Source organism: Notamacropus eugenii, chromosome 2, assembly GCF_028372415.1.
Source record: "Notamacropus eugenii isolate mMacEug1 chromosome 2, mMacEug1.pri_v2, whole genome shotgun sequence".
Classification (NCBI taxonomy): Eukaryota; Metazoa; Chordata; class Mammalia; order Diprotodontia; family Macropodidae; genus Notamacropus; species Notamacropus eugenii.
The window spans coordinates 319,291,685-319,308,543 of NC_092873.1; the positions used below are offsets into that span (position 1 = coordinate 319,291,685).

Consider the following 16,859-nt stretch of genomic DNA (forward strand, 5'->3'; position numbering starts at 1 on the left):
AACCCTTGAAGGAACGATTTTACATTCTACTTTTATATTACTTTATCTTCCACTAATTAACCTCTATTTTTTAGCCAGTACCAAATAGTTTTTGATAATTACTGATTAGTAGTCTAATTTAAGATATTATATTGCTAAGTCCCCTTCTTTGCCATTTTAAAAATTATTTTCTTTGAAATTCTTGACCTTTTGTTCGTCCAGATGAATTTTTTTTCTACTTCTATAAAACACTCCTTTGGTAGTTTGGATTATATTGCACTGAATAAGTAAGTTAAGTAGTATTGTCATTTTTATTGTATTGTCTCATTCTGTCCATGAGCAATTAATATCTCTTCACTAATTTAAGTCTGTCTTTATTACCATAAAGAGTGTTTTATAGTTGTCATATGTTTTCTATATGTATCTTGGTAGGTAGACTACCAAATATTTTATACATTGTGTAATGATTCTGAATGTAATTTTCGTTCTGCGTCCTCATTCTGGGTTGTTGTTGTTCTGTAAGATACAGAAATGCTTTATGTGAACTTATTTCATAAATACTGCAACTTTGATAAAGTTACTAATTAATTCAGTTAGTTTCTAGATAACACTAGAGTTTGTCAGACATTTTCTCAAAAGTGAATGAAGTAAGCCTGTCATTTAAGGAAAACAACTGACAATATTTATTACCAATGATAAAATTCAGGCTTTTGATGAAAATTAGAATTTTGGAAAATTTGTACCTGTTACCATGACTGTGACAACTTCCAATAGTTAAAAACTTTTCTGATGAGATCAGTGGTGACATTAACAAATGTAATTTTTTGATACTGTGTATTGAAATGTGTCAATATTTGGAAAATCTGAATAACTCAGTGAACTAATATTTTTTAAATGGCCAGTACATACATGGATTCAAAATCATACATGGATTAAATATAATAATCACTGATCAATTCAAAGTTCAAGGTAGACCAGTGGATTTCAAAATAACAGACCTATAAAAAAGTTTATTGATATGGTTTCAGATTCCATATTGCAACTAACCTTTAAGAAACCATCACTTGTTAAGTTTTGGTAGGATATCCAAATTATCTAAAAAGCCTATTAAAATACCCTTCCCTTTTCCAACTACATGTCCGTAGGAGGCCAGACTTTCTTCATGTTCTTCAACCAAAACAACACTTAGCAAAAGAAGCAGGTATGAGAATCTAGTCGTCTAGCGCCAGCTGCAATATATTAAAGTAGCAGTAGTTGTTCAGTCATGTCAGATTCTTTGTGGCACCATGATCCGCAATGTGCCAGGCCCCTCTAGCCTCCACTTTCTCACAAAGTTTGTTCAAGTTTGTGTTTGTTGTTTCCATGCCATCCATCTCATCCTTTGCTGTCCTCTTTTCCTTTTGCCTTCAATCTTTCCCAACATCAGGGCCTTTTCCAATGAATCCTTTCTTCTCATTATTTAGCTTTTATTTGACCTTCCAATGAATTACCTGAATTAATTTCTTTAAGTACTGACTGATTTGATCTCTTTGTTGTCCAAGGGACTCTCAAAAATCTTCTTCAACACCATAATTCAAAAATATTGATTCTGCAGTACTTGGCTTTATAATCCAACTCTCACAGCCATATGTTGCTACTGGAAAAACCGTAGCTTTGACTATATGGACCTTTGACAGCAAGGTCATGTCTCTCCATTTTAATATACTGTCCAGATTTGCCATAGTTTTCCTTCCAAGGAGCAAGAGATTTATAAAAATGTAAAACAGTACCATTTTTCTCACTAATTTTTAATAATTTTAAGTTATTTTTGTAAAACAATAATACATATGTTCACATGTAATGTGTTGTTATTTTTTGTAAAAAAAATATATGTTCACATATAATCTGTTATTTAATTTTTTTTAATTTACCATTTTTAATTTTCTGGTATGATAAGTATTGATGGATATAATGAAGGGTGTGCCAGAACCAGCTCAAAGTAGCTTGTGGGAACTACTTGTTATATTTTCAGTAAGGCTTGATTGCTGTCTTCAGTGATTTGTTGCTTTGCTAGACCTAAAGTAATGGAGAAAATGTTTATTAATACAGATTAAACTTCAAGGCATATTCTTCATGCATTTGGGGCAGAGGACCAATTGTTGAACCAGTGCACCGCTGGATATAATTTAATACATAAAAGTTCTTTGAGCTCCTCAATAATTTTTAAGAGTATTTTTTAAAAGTCTCAAGATCTAAAAATTTTAAAACTACTGTTATAGTACAAGGGTTCTTAAACTTTTTGTGATTTTTAGGCCTTTTTAATAGTCTTGTGAAGCCTATAGACCCCTTTTCACAGTAATATTTTAACTGAATTAAATAAAATAAATTGTATCATTAAGGAAACTATTTTTAGTTATCAAAATGCATATTTTTTTAACTTCATGGACCCAGGTTAAGAACCTCTGCTGTAATAATATTCATGCATCTGTGGTCTCTACCATTCAGGAGTTCCTTCTAATAATGTAAATCTCAGTTTATTCATGCCTACCCATCCCGTGTGATTCTCATTTATATTGTCCCAAAGGTTCACATAAGGGGTCCATCCAACATGCCAAAAGTCTTCCCTACTTTCTTCTAACATTGAAAAGATCTCAGTGGAGGGAACCTTTGCCTGTTTACTTGTTATTCCTTACTTTCATTATCCAGAGGAAAGACCAGATGAAAATTTCTGTTGTCCAGATTTTACCCTACAGTTGAATGGACAGCTTTGTAGTATGCATATCTGGGACAGATGATAAAGATTGACAGCGTGCTGGACCCAGAGTTGAAGAGGAGGAAAGCAGGCTGGATTGCTTTTGGGAAATTGCAAAGCTCTTTTACTGAACGCAGCCTTCCCAAGAAAGCAAAGGCCTATCTTTTATCTTTCCAATCCAGACATTACCAGTATTACTATATGACAGCAAGACCTGGAACTCTACTGACTCCAAAAAAACTAAAGATGAGTATTGTACAGAGGGCAATGGAAAGATATATGGTGCATGTGAACAGTTTGCAACATAAAACCAACTAGAAACATGGAGAAAAAGAATAAAGAATGTTATTAAAGTACTGTATGACAGGAAAGGAAGATGAATTGGTCACATGGCATGTAATATGCAATAGCTAAATTTGGGACAAAGTGTCAGTTAGCTATGAGCCAGAGAGCCCAGAAAAAGTAGCTTGTTTTGTTATTCCATTTAATTTGTTCTTTAATATATTAATGTTTTTAGCATTAGGCTTCTGTAGCCATCTATATAAGAGAGTGTTTTGCAATCCTAACCCAACTATAAAGATGTAATGATGTTGCAACTACCATTTCTGATTCTAACTTCAAATTCCACTGCTCAACTCAGGGTCATGATAAATTCACATTGTTGGAAAGAGTGCAAATGAATGAAATATAAAGTGCTTACTGTGAATAAGTGAAGCAGCTAGGTGGCACCATGGATAGAACTATGGACCTGGAATCAGGAAGATCTGAGTTCAGATCCTCCTTCAGACACTAGCTTTGTAACCCTGGATCAGCAATTTAACTTCTGCCTCAATTTGCCCATCTGTAAAATATTTTTAAAATAGTATTGTTCTAGACTTATAAGAATGAGTTAATATTTATAAGGTACTTTATTTAAAATGTTACGAAAGTACTAGCTGTTATATGTGTATTAGAAAGCTGAGTAGGTTAATTTCCCTAAGAGTTACAATTCTTTGTGCAAGTGTCCGTTGCACAAGTGCTGAACCTAGTGGAAGAGAAATGGGGCAGCAGAGCAGATGATAATCTAGCCCAAATGAATGTTTGAATGGGATGTGACTGAGAAATTCCACCTTGTTTGTCTTGCATCAACCTGATAATGCTAAGCATATAGAATTTTGCTCAATAAATATTTATCAGTGCAATGCTTTTTTTGTCCATCTTCATTATATATTCACCTACTTAAATTTGGCTGCTTTCTAAATGTACATTTTTGAGAAAGAAACCAGAAAGAACTGATTCTTATCAGAAGTCGTATCCTCAACCCTAAAGGAAAATAATCCCAGATTGAGACTAGTTATCTAAGCAATGAATACCATCTAGTGTCATAATTTTTTGCAATCCCCTAATGTTAAAATGGTAAATTCATATTAAGATTCCCCATCTTATGACTTTAGCTAAATAGAATTCTATTTCTACTTGTTCAAATATATTCCTTGGCCATTATGTTTTTGAATTAATGTATACTTTCCTAGGTACCCCATGTACATTCTCCATTTTCCCCATGAAAATAAAAAGCTCTAATGTTTGCTTCTAATGATATGTCATGCCTAATATTATCGTTAAATGAAAGCAAGCATTTATGGAACATATGCTATATGCTTCTATCATTTTTAATGAATCAAGAAAGGCATGTGACATCTAGAATAAAACATAAAAACATTACATTTTTGCTTAGAACTTGATTGAAAAGAATTTGAAGTGTCATTTTATCATTTTAATTCTTCCAAGTCTCTCGTGCAAAGTTCAAATTTGCTATTATACCGTGTCTGTCATTTACATAATTCCCATGATAACTATCAACCTGATTTATAATTATCTTCAGTGACAAATAGAACAAAACAATTAAGATTATTAATTTCTGTAATTACATTGTCATCCTAATGTGAAAACTTTTCTTATTTATTCTAAAGTATTATTTCTGTTAAATCTATAATATATATTTTTGCCCTTCAGGGAAATTATACATTGCACCTTGGCTTTTCTTTTAAACCACGTCTTGATGCAGTATTATTGTGTGGTAGTTGACACTGAAAGTTAGATTACAATTTAAAATGGAAGGACTACTGTCTTGATTTTTGAGTAAGTGGGCATTCTGCCAGTTTGAAGTCATGCTATGTAGAAATATTTTCTCCTTTTTTCCATTTCTAGAGTAGTCATTCAAAGAATTGTGGTTCCTACAATCTTAGTATTTGTTTTGTACCTAATAATTTAATGTGTTTGCATTTCAAAAAAAATTTTAATGTAGAGATTACAAAATCTGAGTGAATGAGTTAATCACTTGTAATAATACCTTACCTTTGCTGAAATTTTATCTTTAGTATCTCCAAGTTAATTGCCCACAATTTTTATTTCTTCTAGTAATTCTCCTGATTTAATTTGCTTGAGTGTTATAAAACTTTTATCTAAGCTGTATTATTGTTTCTGTGTAATTATAAATAATCCAGTTATTTCTAGTAATAACTGATACAAACTCCTTTATTATGAGTAAGAATTTACATAACACATCGTTTATCTTGAAGCATTTAATTCTAAACGATTCATACAAAAGATGATATTTCAAATATTGGGAACATTTCAAGAGGTTACCTAGTTGGTGGGTGGAGGTAACTCTTGTAGATATTGCTTAATGAGTTTTTAAATGTAATATACAGTAAGGGGGGGGAACTAAATTAAGAATCAAACTTTTTTAAAAATTAGAACAAATACTAGAAAAACACTATTTTTATTTTAATTTTTCTTTATCTTTTTCAGTTTCAACAGGCTGGGGAGACATGCCTAATGTTCATTCAAAGACTGAAACTTCTTGGGGAGAATCATCATCTCCTGCTGCTACGGTTGATAATGGCACGGCAGCTTGGGGAAAGCCACCCAGCAGTGGTGCAGGATGGGGAGATAATTCTGAGCCATCAGGGACATTTGGAAGAACAAGTGCCCCAGCTGCTGCCCCAGCCCTGTGCAAACAAGGTGAGCAAGATCTATTTTGTTGTCAAGTTTTGCAAATGAGGAGATATTTAATGACTAGGAAGCTTAATTATTATCTTATTTTAATTAAGGCATGTGTTTCATATATAATTTAGGGAGATTAATTTTGACTGATCTGTTCATCCACGGAAAGATCTACAAGTTATGTGTGAGCATTGCAATGTCTTCTTGGTTCCTTGGCTCCATTCTGCTACTTTGAGTTTTACATACTTTACTAATTGGAGTGACCGAAGACTTAGAAGTCAGAAGCTCAGTGTCAGTTGTAATGTAACACTCCCAAGATTACATTGCAGTGAAACAGTGTTTGCTCTATATATTACAGATTCATTAAGTAGATGTCATTTTTTTTCCTTCCAGCTTCAAAATCTATGCAAGAAGGCTGGGGCAGTGGTGGGGATGAAATGAACCTCACTAATAATCAGTGGGACGATGAAGAAGGAGATATGTGGAATAATGCTGCTTCACAAGAAAGCAACTCCTCCTGCAGTTCTTGGGGGAATGCCCCAAAGAAAGGACTTCAAAAGGTAGAATTTTCTTTTAGAAAAAAGAGGAATCAGGACTAGTTAAGATACATTAAGTAGTAATAAGCAATCTTACCCTTTTGAATTCCATAATTATTATGAGAAAACTAAAATCAAGCCAGTTGGTTCAGCAGTGTTGGAAGCTATTATACCCATGCGCAAAATAACTTTTTTTGCACTTAAATTGATAAGTAGAAGTCATTAATATTGATGGACCCCACACACATGCCAGACACAACACCAGATTTTACAGTTAAAATATTGAATTAAAAATTTGAATCATCAGTCATGACATACTCTGACTTTGAAATTCACTTCTTATGAGCCCAGACTTTAACTTATTTTTGAAAGAGAGCATGGGAAAGGAGAAATTGTGCTAGATTTGAAGTCAGAAAACACAAATCACTTGACCCCTCTATGCCTCATTTTCCTCATATGTAAAATTTAAGTCTTGGATAAGGTGACTTTTAAGGTCTCTAAAACTATGATCATACGATTATATAATATAGTAATGATTAAACTAAACTAATAAGAAGATTATTTGATGAAAGAAAATAGATTAATAATATCCTCATGCAGTTTTATTACATAGTTTTGAAAACCTTTGTGAGGAATATTTTCTAGGATTATTATCAAGTATTATAAGGGGGTTTTGTGTCATTTTAGAATTTAAATGAGGAAGTTTTAAAAATTAGAATTTTTGCAGATCACTTAAAATCTCTTTGGGTCTTTTGTCCTGTGCATTTATCCTTTCTGTATTATCCCTTTTTCTCTTTCTATAATTGACCTTTCTTTCCTTTCCTCCTTGTAAAGATTTTATAGAAATAGAAAAAAAAACTAAATAAAATGGTTTTTGTTTCTCACACTCCTTCTTATCTTTTTGTTTGAAAGACCTTATTTTGTGTCAGTCTGTATATTTTTAAAGTCCTGAAAGCTACCATGTTATTTTTAGTTAGCCTCCTTTAGTACTCAGTATAGTTTGAGCAAGAGCATTTAATTTTGAAAATGTACATTTATAATTGGCTGCATTAATTCTCTGAGGAAGAAGTAATTGCTTTGCTTTTCCAGTTAATGAATTATTTTTATGCACACATCCCTACCTATGAATACTAAACAATCCATAATATTAGCAGTGACCATATATTTAGAATTTCCCAAAACATAAACATTATTAAGTAGTGATCCAAAGGGATTTTCTAATTCTAAACCGCAATAGATTAGGACCATGCCATATTTTTTTGTAAATACCACAAAGAAATGATTAATAGATTTTTGGTCACATTTCATTTGTCTAGGGCATGAAGACATCTAGCAAGCAAGATGAGGCCTGGATCATGAACCGTCTGATTAAACAACTCACAGACATGGGCTTTCCGGTAATTAGCATTTTATTTTGTTGCTACCATATCTGGCCCCTAATATATAAATAAGGTTTTGTTAAATGATTAAATACACATTTTTTTCACTTGTGCTTACTGATCAGGTAAGGAGTTATTTTAAGGATGATGTTGAAACACATTAACTGAGAAATTCATTATTTTATAGATTTGATAAGGAAAGTTATCATACCCTTGTAATCTCTTCTATTCTATGAGGAAAAACAACTTTTAAAAATAGTTAAGAGGATAAGGACTGTATGACTTCATTTTTGTTCATATGTTTCATACTGCAAAGATTTATAAAAAAAAACCTGGTTGGAAGTACAAAAGCTATACAACTAATAGTCTCTTACTGTCTCTATATGGTCTCTCATTCAGATGACTAAAGGTATATTTATATAATAAAATGGATATTCACAAAGTAATAAATGCACCACATGTACTAAAAATACACTCTTTAACTCACTTTTCTCCTCATATACTCTTTTGACACTTGAAAAGTCAATTAATCTTTATCAGTTCATTACTTATAAACTAAAGAAAATTATATAAAGAATTTGAAGAATTGAGAAAGCCTATAAAATGCTTCAAATTTCCAGAGTATAATTTTACCGTGCAAAGTTCTTCCAAAATATTAAAATGCTCAGAAAGAGAAATTAAAGAAATTGTCAATGAAATCCCCAAGAAAAACCTTAAGACTACATGGATAGACAAGTGAATTCTATCAGCCATCCAAAACACAAATAATTCCATTAGACTTTATTGATGTCTTTTGTTTTTAATCTCTTTCCCCTATATGCGAATTTTTTAAAAAGAAAAAATACTCAGCAGACCTGATTAAAAAATGAGAAAAATATGATTTTATATGCAATATTCCATACCTGTAGGCTTCAACTTCTACAAAGGAGCAGGGGGAGGCATTTTCTCATATTCATCTTTGAACTTATAAACGTTCAGTTTAATTTGTTTGTGGTTGTACTTTCTCCTTTAAATTAACTGACATTGCTCAATTCACTTTCTATCAGTTATGTAAATGTTTACATTCTTCTCTGTATTCATCATACTTGTCATTTCTTATAGTAAATATACTTTGGGTACCTAAACTAGTAGATAAAAATCAGAGAAAAAGATTGCAGATGAATATCCTTGATGAATATTGACACAAGAATTTTAAATATTATATAATATTTGTAAGTAATTAATAAAGAAATGATATATAAATAAATGTATAATGTAAATAATATATGATAAAATTTATATATCATGACCAATTTGTACTTATAGTAGGTATAAATGTTCAGTTCTTTATTATGCAAACTATAATCATAATAGACTATATTAGTAATAAGAACAATCAAAATCAAATATTGTATGCAGAAAACACTTTTGACAAAATAAAATACCCATTTTTTTGAAAAAATACTAAGAAGCATCAGAATAAATGGATCTTTTCTTAATGTGGTAAATATCTTTATATATAATAGGAATAAAGTAGAAGCCTTTTAAATAAAATCAAGGATAAATCAAAGATATCCATTGTTGCCACTATTATTTAAGGTAATACAAGAAGGGTTAGCTGGAGCAATGAGACAGAAAGTAATAATTTGAGAGAATAAGCATAGACAAAGAGCAAAGAAAATCATCACTTTTTTGCAGATGATATGATGGTCTACTTGAAGAATCTTAGAGAGCCAACTAAAAATTAAAACTAACTTTTGCAAAGTAACATAATATAAAACAGATTCACATAAATATCAGCCTTTCTGTATATTTCAAGCAAAACCAAACAGTAAAAGATAGAAATTCCTTTGAAAATAATTACAAAAGTATAAAATATCTGGGAGTCTACCTCCCATGACGTACAAAGGAATTGTATGAATGAATACAACTGTATGAATGAATACAACACTAAAAACTGTGTATCGGAGAAGAGGTTATGATCAACAAGAGATAGAAAGGATCTGAAAAGATAAATTGGACAACTTGAACTACATAAAATTTTTAAAATGTTCACAATGCAATTAAAATTAGAAGAGAAATGGCTAACTGGGAGAAAAGCCTCTATAGCAAGATGTAATAAGAAACTTGTCCATATATATAACAATGAATTCATTCCCCTAGTAGATAGTCAGTGGTTATGAAAAGTTATTTCTCAAAGGAAGAAATACAAGCCATACAACCGTGTGAAAAAATGTCCCAATCAGTAATAGTGAGAGAAATGCCTGTCCATTTTGCAAAAATGACAGGTTTTTGGGAAGGTCTGTGGGAAAACAGGCACATTACTACAATATTGGTGAAGATACAAATTAGTCCAGCCATTTTGGAAAGAAATGTGGAGCCACTAAACTGTACATATCCTTTGACCTTAGCAATACCACTTATTATACCTATATCCCAAAGAGTTCGAAGAAAGAGGGGAAGGACCTATATGTACAAAAATACTTATAGTAGTTCTTTTCATAGTGGTGAAGAATTAGAAACTGTGTGAGTGCCCATTAAGTGGGAAATGACTAAACAAATTATGGGATATGAATGTGATGGTATATTGTTAGGCCGTGACAAAATAGAAGGTTTCTGAGAAATTTGGAAAGGCTTAAATGAACAGATGCTCAGTAAAGAGAGCAGAACCCAGAGAGTGATTTATGTGATAATATTTTAAAGAAAAACAATTTTGAAAAGCTTTTTTAAAAACAACTTTGAAAGACTCAAGAGCTCTGATCAGTACTATGATCAACCACAGTTACAGAGTGCTGATGACGAAAAATGCTACCTACCTCTTGACAGAGAGGTGAGGGGACCAGAACAACATACACATTTTCAAACATGGCCATTTGGGGAATTTGTTTTACTTGACCATGTGTATCTAATGCAAGAGTTTTATTTTTCTTTCAAAATATTTTATAGAGTTGGGAAGTAGGTTGGAAACAGGGTCACAGGAATGAAAAAGGGCAAGAAAAGATGGTCATCTTTTAAAATAAATGGAAGAAAACTGAACGAAGTTCAACAGGAAGCTCAAGCAGAGCTTTGAAAATAACCCTTGAATTTTAATTATATATTTTAAAAGAAAAGCAACCTGTACACAATGCATATTCACGCCTTCATGTACAATCACCTTTTCTGTTCTACTTTGCCTATGGAAATGCTTATCTTATTTGGTAGTCAGATTCAGAATTTTTAAAAAAATCATACAGAGGTAAATTATTTTCTCTACAGCTTCTTTTTTTTTAACCAGATCATTCTCCTGCTTAAAAAAAAAAATCTAAAAACCATCAATCATCACTTGCTTTTTCTTTGCACCTATACTTAATTTCTCTTTCTCTCTCCATAGGAAATAATCTTGACTAGCTTTTTTTTTAATTGCTATTATGATGAAAGAGTACCTACTTTTAACTTCAATCTTAACTGACAAGTAATAGGGATGGTAAGATGTGGGAAGTGAAAAAGGCTCTTCTACTCCAATTTTTCCATTACTTGAAAAGATCCATCTAAATCTGGGAAGAAAACAGATTAAGAAGTTGTTGGCTACCATACATTGAGCATCTGAGTGATCTGTACATTTGTCTTACTAATTTAATTTTTTAAAATTTTATCTTTGGTGAACTACTGTAACCCATTTTTCCTTGTGCTTTTCCATAGACTATTAAGTGTAATTATATTAAAGCTGTATTGGCTGTAATCAAAATCTATAGAAAACATGAATGTTAAATTGAATAAATCAAATAAAAACATCCAATTAATTTTATTACAAGAAATTTAGTTTAAAAATAATTTCTTTGATGTATGTTTAAGTCTTCCCAAGTTCTTTAATTTTTTAAATAGACACTTATTAAAATAAAAAATTTTATGTGCATACCCTTTGACCCAGTAATATTATTTCTAGGGCTGTATCCCAAAGAGATCATAAAAATGAGAAAATATCCCACATGTACATAAATATTTATAACAGCTCTTTTTGTGGTGACTAAGAACTAGAAATTAAGGGAATGTCCACCAATTGGGAAATGGCTGAGCAAGTTGTGGTACATGAATATAATGGAATGCTATTGTGCTATAAGAAATGATGAATAGGCAGATTTCAGAAAAATCTGGAAAGATTTATATGAACTGATGCTGAATGAAATAAGCAGAACCAGGAGAACATTATACACAGTAACAGCCACAGTGTCCGAGGACAGTTTCTGATAGACTTAACCGTTCACAGCAATACAAGGACCTAAAACATTCCCAAAAGATTCTTGAGGCAAAATGCCATCCACATTCAGAGAAAGAACTATAGAATTGGAATGCAGAATGAAGCAGACTGTTTTCTTTTGTGTTATGTTTTGTTTTGGTTTGGTTTTTCTCATGGTTTCTCCCTTTCATTTTAATTCTTCTGTGCAACGTGACTAATGTGAAAATGTGTTTAATGAGAATGTATGTGTAGAACACATATAAGATTGCATGCTTTCAGGAAGGGAGGGGTAGAAAATTTGAAACTTAATGGAAGTGATTGTTGAAAACTGAAAACAAATTCATTTTTACAGAATATTTTTTTTTGCCCCTACAGAGAGAGCCAGCTGAAGAAGCTTTGAAAAGTAACAATATGAATCTTGATCAGGCCATGAGTAAGTAATAAGATACTGTCCCCAAAACAATGCTTTAAAAAAGAGGGACTTGCAAATGAAGTTTCAGTTTTCTCAATTTATTCTCAATGTCATCAAGTAATATTTGAGTATTTGTTGAGTAGAAGAGCAAACCCTAGATACTTCAGAAAGAACAGAGTATGATGTTCATTCACGAAGAAATGAACTGTTTAGATCCCAAGAAGTACACCAATAAAGATACAAATTATAGGATACATTTAAAGGATTAAGAATTTTTCTATTCCCAGTCACAGAATATGTTGATTTTTTAAAAATTGTATGTGCAGACATAATAGTAATTCATAACCTTATTTGTATCATTGGACTTATTTGGCAGTCTGATAAAGCCTATGAAGCCCCTCTCAGAATAATGTTTTCTTGCCACCATTCATAATTCAATGAAATGTTATCCTTTGACCATTTGTCAGTTGGGAAATGACTTTTATTTTTATAAATTTAACTCAGTTCCCTACATATTTGAGAAATGAGGCCTTCATCAGAGAAAGTTGCTGTAAAAAATTTTGAAATTAGTTCATTGTTTATGGTCCCTTTTAACAAAATGTGATTTCCATGGTTATTTCTTTTCATTAAGTCTGTTTTTGCTTTTGCCTTGTCTTAGATCATGATTGCTACTCTGAACTTTTTTACTTCAGCTGAAGCATAATAGATTCTGTACTAGCCCTTTATTTTAAATCTGTGTGTGTCATTTTCTATTTCAAGTGTGTCTCTTATAAAAAACAACATATTGTTGGATTCTGGATTCTAATCCATTCTGCTATCTGCTTCTGTTTTATGGATGAACTCATCCTCTTCACATTCACAGTTATGGTGATTGTATATTTCCCTCTGTCCTATTTCCTTCTGTTTATCTTTCTCTTTCTTTTTATCATGCCCCTCCTCAGAAGTCTGTTTTGCATCTGACCACTGCCTCTTTATCTGCCCTCCTTTTTGTCACTTCTCCCTCCCTCCCCCACCCCCAATATCTCTTATCTCCTTCCCCTCCTGTTTCCCAATTGGGGATTACTATACCCAGCTAAGTGTGTGTATATAGTCTTCCCTCTTTCAATCAATTCCAAGGAGAGTGAGATTCAAGCATTGCCCACCACTACCCCCCAGTTTCCCCTCCAGTATAAAAGCCCTTCCTTCCATATCTCTTTTATATGAGAAAATTTTCCCCATTCTTCCTCTCCTATCCCCCTTCTCCCAGTGCATCCCTCTTACTCCTTCATATTTTGTTTTTGGAGATCATCCCAACATAATTAATTTACACTGTCCTCTGTCTATGAGACTCCTTCTAACTGCTCTAAGAATAATAAAGTTCTTAAGAGTTACATGTGTCATCCTCCTATATAGAAATGTAAACAGTTTAACTTTATTGAATCTCTTAGGATTACTCTTTCATGTTTACCTTTTTATGCCTCTCTTGAGATTTGTGTTTGGATGTCAGATTTTCTATTCAGCTCTGGTCTTTTCATCAGAAATAGGAGGAAGTCTTCTATTTCATTAAATATCCATTTTTGCCCCTAAAAGATCATACTCAGTTTTGCTGGGTAGTTTATTCTTGTCTATAATCTTTGCTCCTTTGCCTTCCTGAATACCATGTTCCAAAGCTTCTAGTATTTTTTAATGTGTAAGCTACTAAATCTTGTGTGATCTTGACTATGACATCACAATATTTGAATTGTTTCTTTCTGGCTGCTTGCAATATTTTCTCCTTCATCTGTGAGCTCTGGAATCTGGCTAAAATATTGCTGGGAGTTTTCGTTTTCATTTCACCTCTTTCAGGAGGTGATCGGTGGAATTTTTCAGTTTTGATTTTACCCTCAGGATTCTTAGTTTTCCTTATGATAGTTTTTCCTCAATAATTTATTGTAATATGATATCTAGGCTTTTTTTAAATCATAGCTTTCTGGCAGCCCAATAATTCTTAAATTATCACTCTTCAATCTGTTTTCCAGATCACTTGTTTTTCCGATGGTGACTTCACATGTCTTCTGTTTTTTCACTTTTAACCGCGTTTTATTGTTTCTTGATGTTTCATATAGTCATTAACTTCCATTTGCACTTAATATTTAAAAAATTGTTCTCTTCAGTGAACTTTGGTACCTCCTTTTCCATTTGGGCCATTCGTTTCTTTAAGAATTTCTTCCCTTCAGTGAGTTTTTGTGTCCTTTTTACCATTAGATCAATTATATTTTTTAGGGTGTTATTTTCTTCAGTATTTTTTGTGTCTCTTGCCAAGCTGTCAATTCTCTTTTAATAATTTTCTTGCATTACTCTAATTTCTTTTCCCAGTTTTTCCTCTACCACTCATCTCTGTGTTTAACTCTTCCAGAAGTTCTTGTTCAGCATGAGTTCAGTTAGCATTTTTGAGGCCTTTCTTATGCCTATTTTCACATTATTATCTTCTTATGAAGTTAGGTCTCAGTCTTTCCTGCCACCGTAATTAGTAGCTTTTTATGGTCAAGTTCTTTTTTTGTTGTTTGCTGATTTTCCAAGCCTATTTCTTGCCTTTGAACTGTATGTTAAAGTTGGGCTCTGCTCAACCAGAGAAAGGGATACACTGTCCCAAGCTTTAGGCTTTTTCCTGCTGCTGTTTTCAAACTTACTTCTGGGGGTCTGCAAGTTTTCAGTGTTTTCAAGGTGGTATCCAGAGAGAGGTGTGGTCACTGCTCTCCTGGTCTGTGCCCTGGTCTTTACCTAAGAAGGGCTCCTGCTCCCCTGTAACCATAATCACTAGTACTCCTCTTGACCCTGGAACTATGACTAGGTCCCCTGCTTTCCTACAGCCACAAGCACTAGAGCTCCTCTCTGCTTTGAAACTATGACCAGGGTTCATTCTATCTTGTGACTGACCACAAATGCTCCTCTCCTCTCCACCTTAGAACTGTGACTCAGAACCATGTATAGACAAGAGTGGTCAATCAGTGTGAACTACACCCAATACCAGAAAAGTATCCCCTATGATCTCTTTCTGACCCATTGTCTAACCCCTTTACCATCTCTGGAATGAGAGTTCCCAAAGCTGTTGCTGTGGCTCCTGCGATGGCTTCCTCCAAGGCCCACTGCTAGTGTTGTCACATGCACTCTGGGCAAGCACTAACACCTATCCCATACCCCTGCCCATATCACCAACCTCCTGTGTTGTATTAGGCTGGAAAAAAGTTTCAGCCTGATCTTTTGTTGTCTAAGCCACTCCAAAATTTGACTTGAGGTGTTATTTTCCGCCCCTCTGCAGTGATCTCTTAATTGCTAAATCCTATCTTTATTTCTCTGTCTTCATCCTTCTTGACCTCTCTACAGACTTTGACACTGTCAAAGTGAACGTGAAGTACCTCATCAGAAAAACAAGTGATTTGGAAAACAGATTGAACAGTGATAATTTAAGAATTATTGGACTGCCTGAAAGCCATGTTTAAAAAAAGCCTAGATACTGTATTTCAAGAAATTATGAAGAAAAACTGCCTTGATATCTTAGATCCTGAGGGTAAAATTGAAATTGAAAGAATCCCTCTTCTCTTTGATATTCATTTCTCTTTAAGTTTCCATTATACTGCTCTCTCCTGGTTCTCTTACCTGCCTACCTATGTTCTCCTTCTTAGTCTTTCATGCTGGATCTTTATTGAGGGCATGCCTATTAACTGTGGATATCCCCCAAGGTTCTGTCCAAGGGGTCTCCTCTCACTCCATACTGTTTCACTTGATGATGTCATTCTGTCCCATGGGTTCAGTTATCGTCTCTATGTAGATGATTCTCAGATCTCCTTATCCACACCTAACCTCTCTGCCTCTAGTCTTATCCAAACTGCCTCTTGGACATCTCAAACTAGATATCCCCTTGATGATAATGGTGATGAAGTCAGGGCTTCCTGACTCCCGTTCCATTACTCTATCTACTACTATACCACCAATTACCATAAATATCTTAAACTCATCTTAGGCTCACTGTGTCTAAAATTGAACTCATTATCTTTTCACCCAGACCCTCAGCTCTTCCAAAATTCTCTAATACTGCCAAGGGTACCACCATACTTCTAGTCACCCAGATTCAAAATTTAGGTATCATCCTTAACTCTGTCAAATCTTGGCAGTTCTATGTTTGTAACATCTCTTATAACTGCCCACTTTCCTCTCTGACAGTGCCACCACCCTTACACAGATCCCCACTGTTCCAGTCTTCTTATACCATACTCCCCTAGACATATTCTGTAATCCATTTTCACTGGTCTACTTGCTATTCCTTGCACATAACACTCCATCTTCCAACTCTGGGACCTCCATACCCAGGAGTTCTCTTCCTTTCTTGGCCTTCCTCAAGTCTGAACTAAAATCCCATCTTATTTAAGAAGACTCTGAGTACCCATTAATATTAGTGCTTTCCCTCTGAAATAATCACTAATTTATCATGTGAAAAAAGCGTTTAGGGCACTTCACTAGAGATCTCCTGCCACTCTTAAATTAACTTATTAATGATTACTGAGTCCATCTGATTGTATTTTTTTGTCCACAACTCTCCATCTTCTTCACATGAATAATATGAGACACTTTATAGAAAGCTTTGTTAAAATCTAGACAGACTTTTCAATAACATTGTAAAAATTAAGGT

General features: G+C 33.3%; 1 protein-coding gene and 1 long non-coding RNA gene across 15 annotated transcripts in view; one reads left to right on the forward strand and one right to left on the reverse strand.

Annotated features, from left to right (window-relative positions):
- The window catches only part of TNRC6C (trinucleotide repeat containing adaptor 6C), a 270,642-nt gene that overhangs the window by 189,455 nt on the left and 64,328 nt on the right, over positions 1-16,859 (forward strand). For all 14 annotated transcript variants that reach the window (XM_072645138.1, XM_072645145.1, XM_072645135.1 and 11 more), the window contains 4 exons: positions 5,501-5,713; positions 6,089-6,255; positions 7,548-7,628; positions 12,178-12,235. In XM_072645138.1, the coding sequence (XP_072501239.1) occupies positions 5,501-5,713; positions 6,089-6,255; positions 7,548-7,628; positions 12,178-12,235 (519 nt within the window). The remainder of the gene's footprint in view (positions 1-5,500; positions 5,714-6,088; positions 6,256-7,547; positions 7,629-12,177; positions 12,236-16,859) is intronic.
- On the reverse strand, positions 1,865-15,473 carry LOC140527874 (uncharacterized). The gene is made up of 4 exons (XR_011974958.1): positions 13,662-15,473; positions 11,016-11,122; positions 8,513-8,734; positions 1,865-2,034 (listed from the first exon to the last, which is right to left on the reverse strand). It is a non-coding gene; the product is annotated as an uncharacterized lncRNA (long non-coding RNA).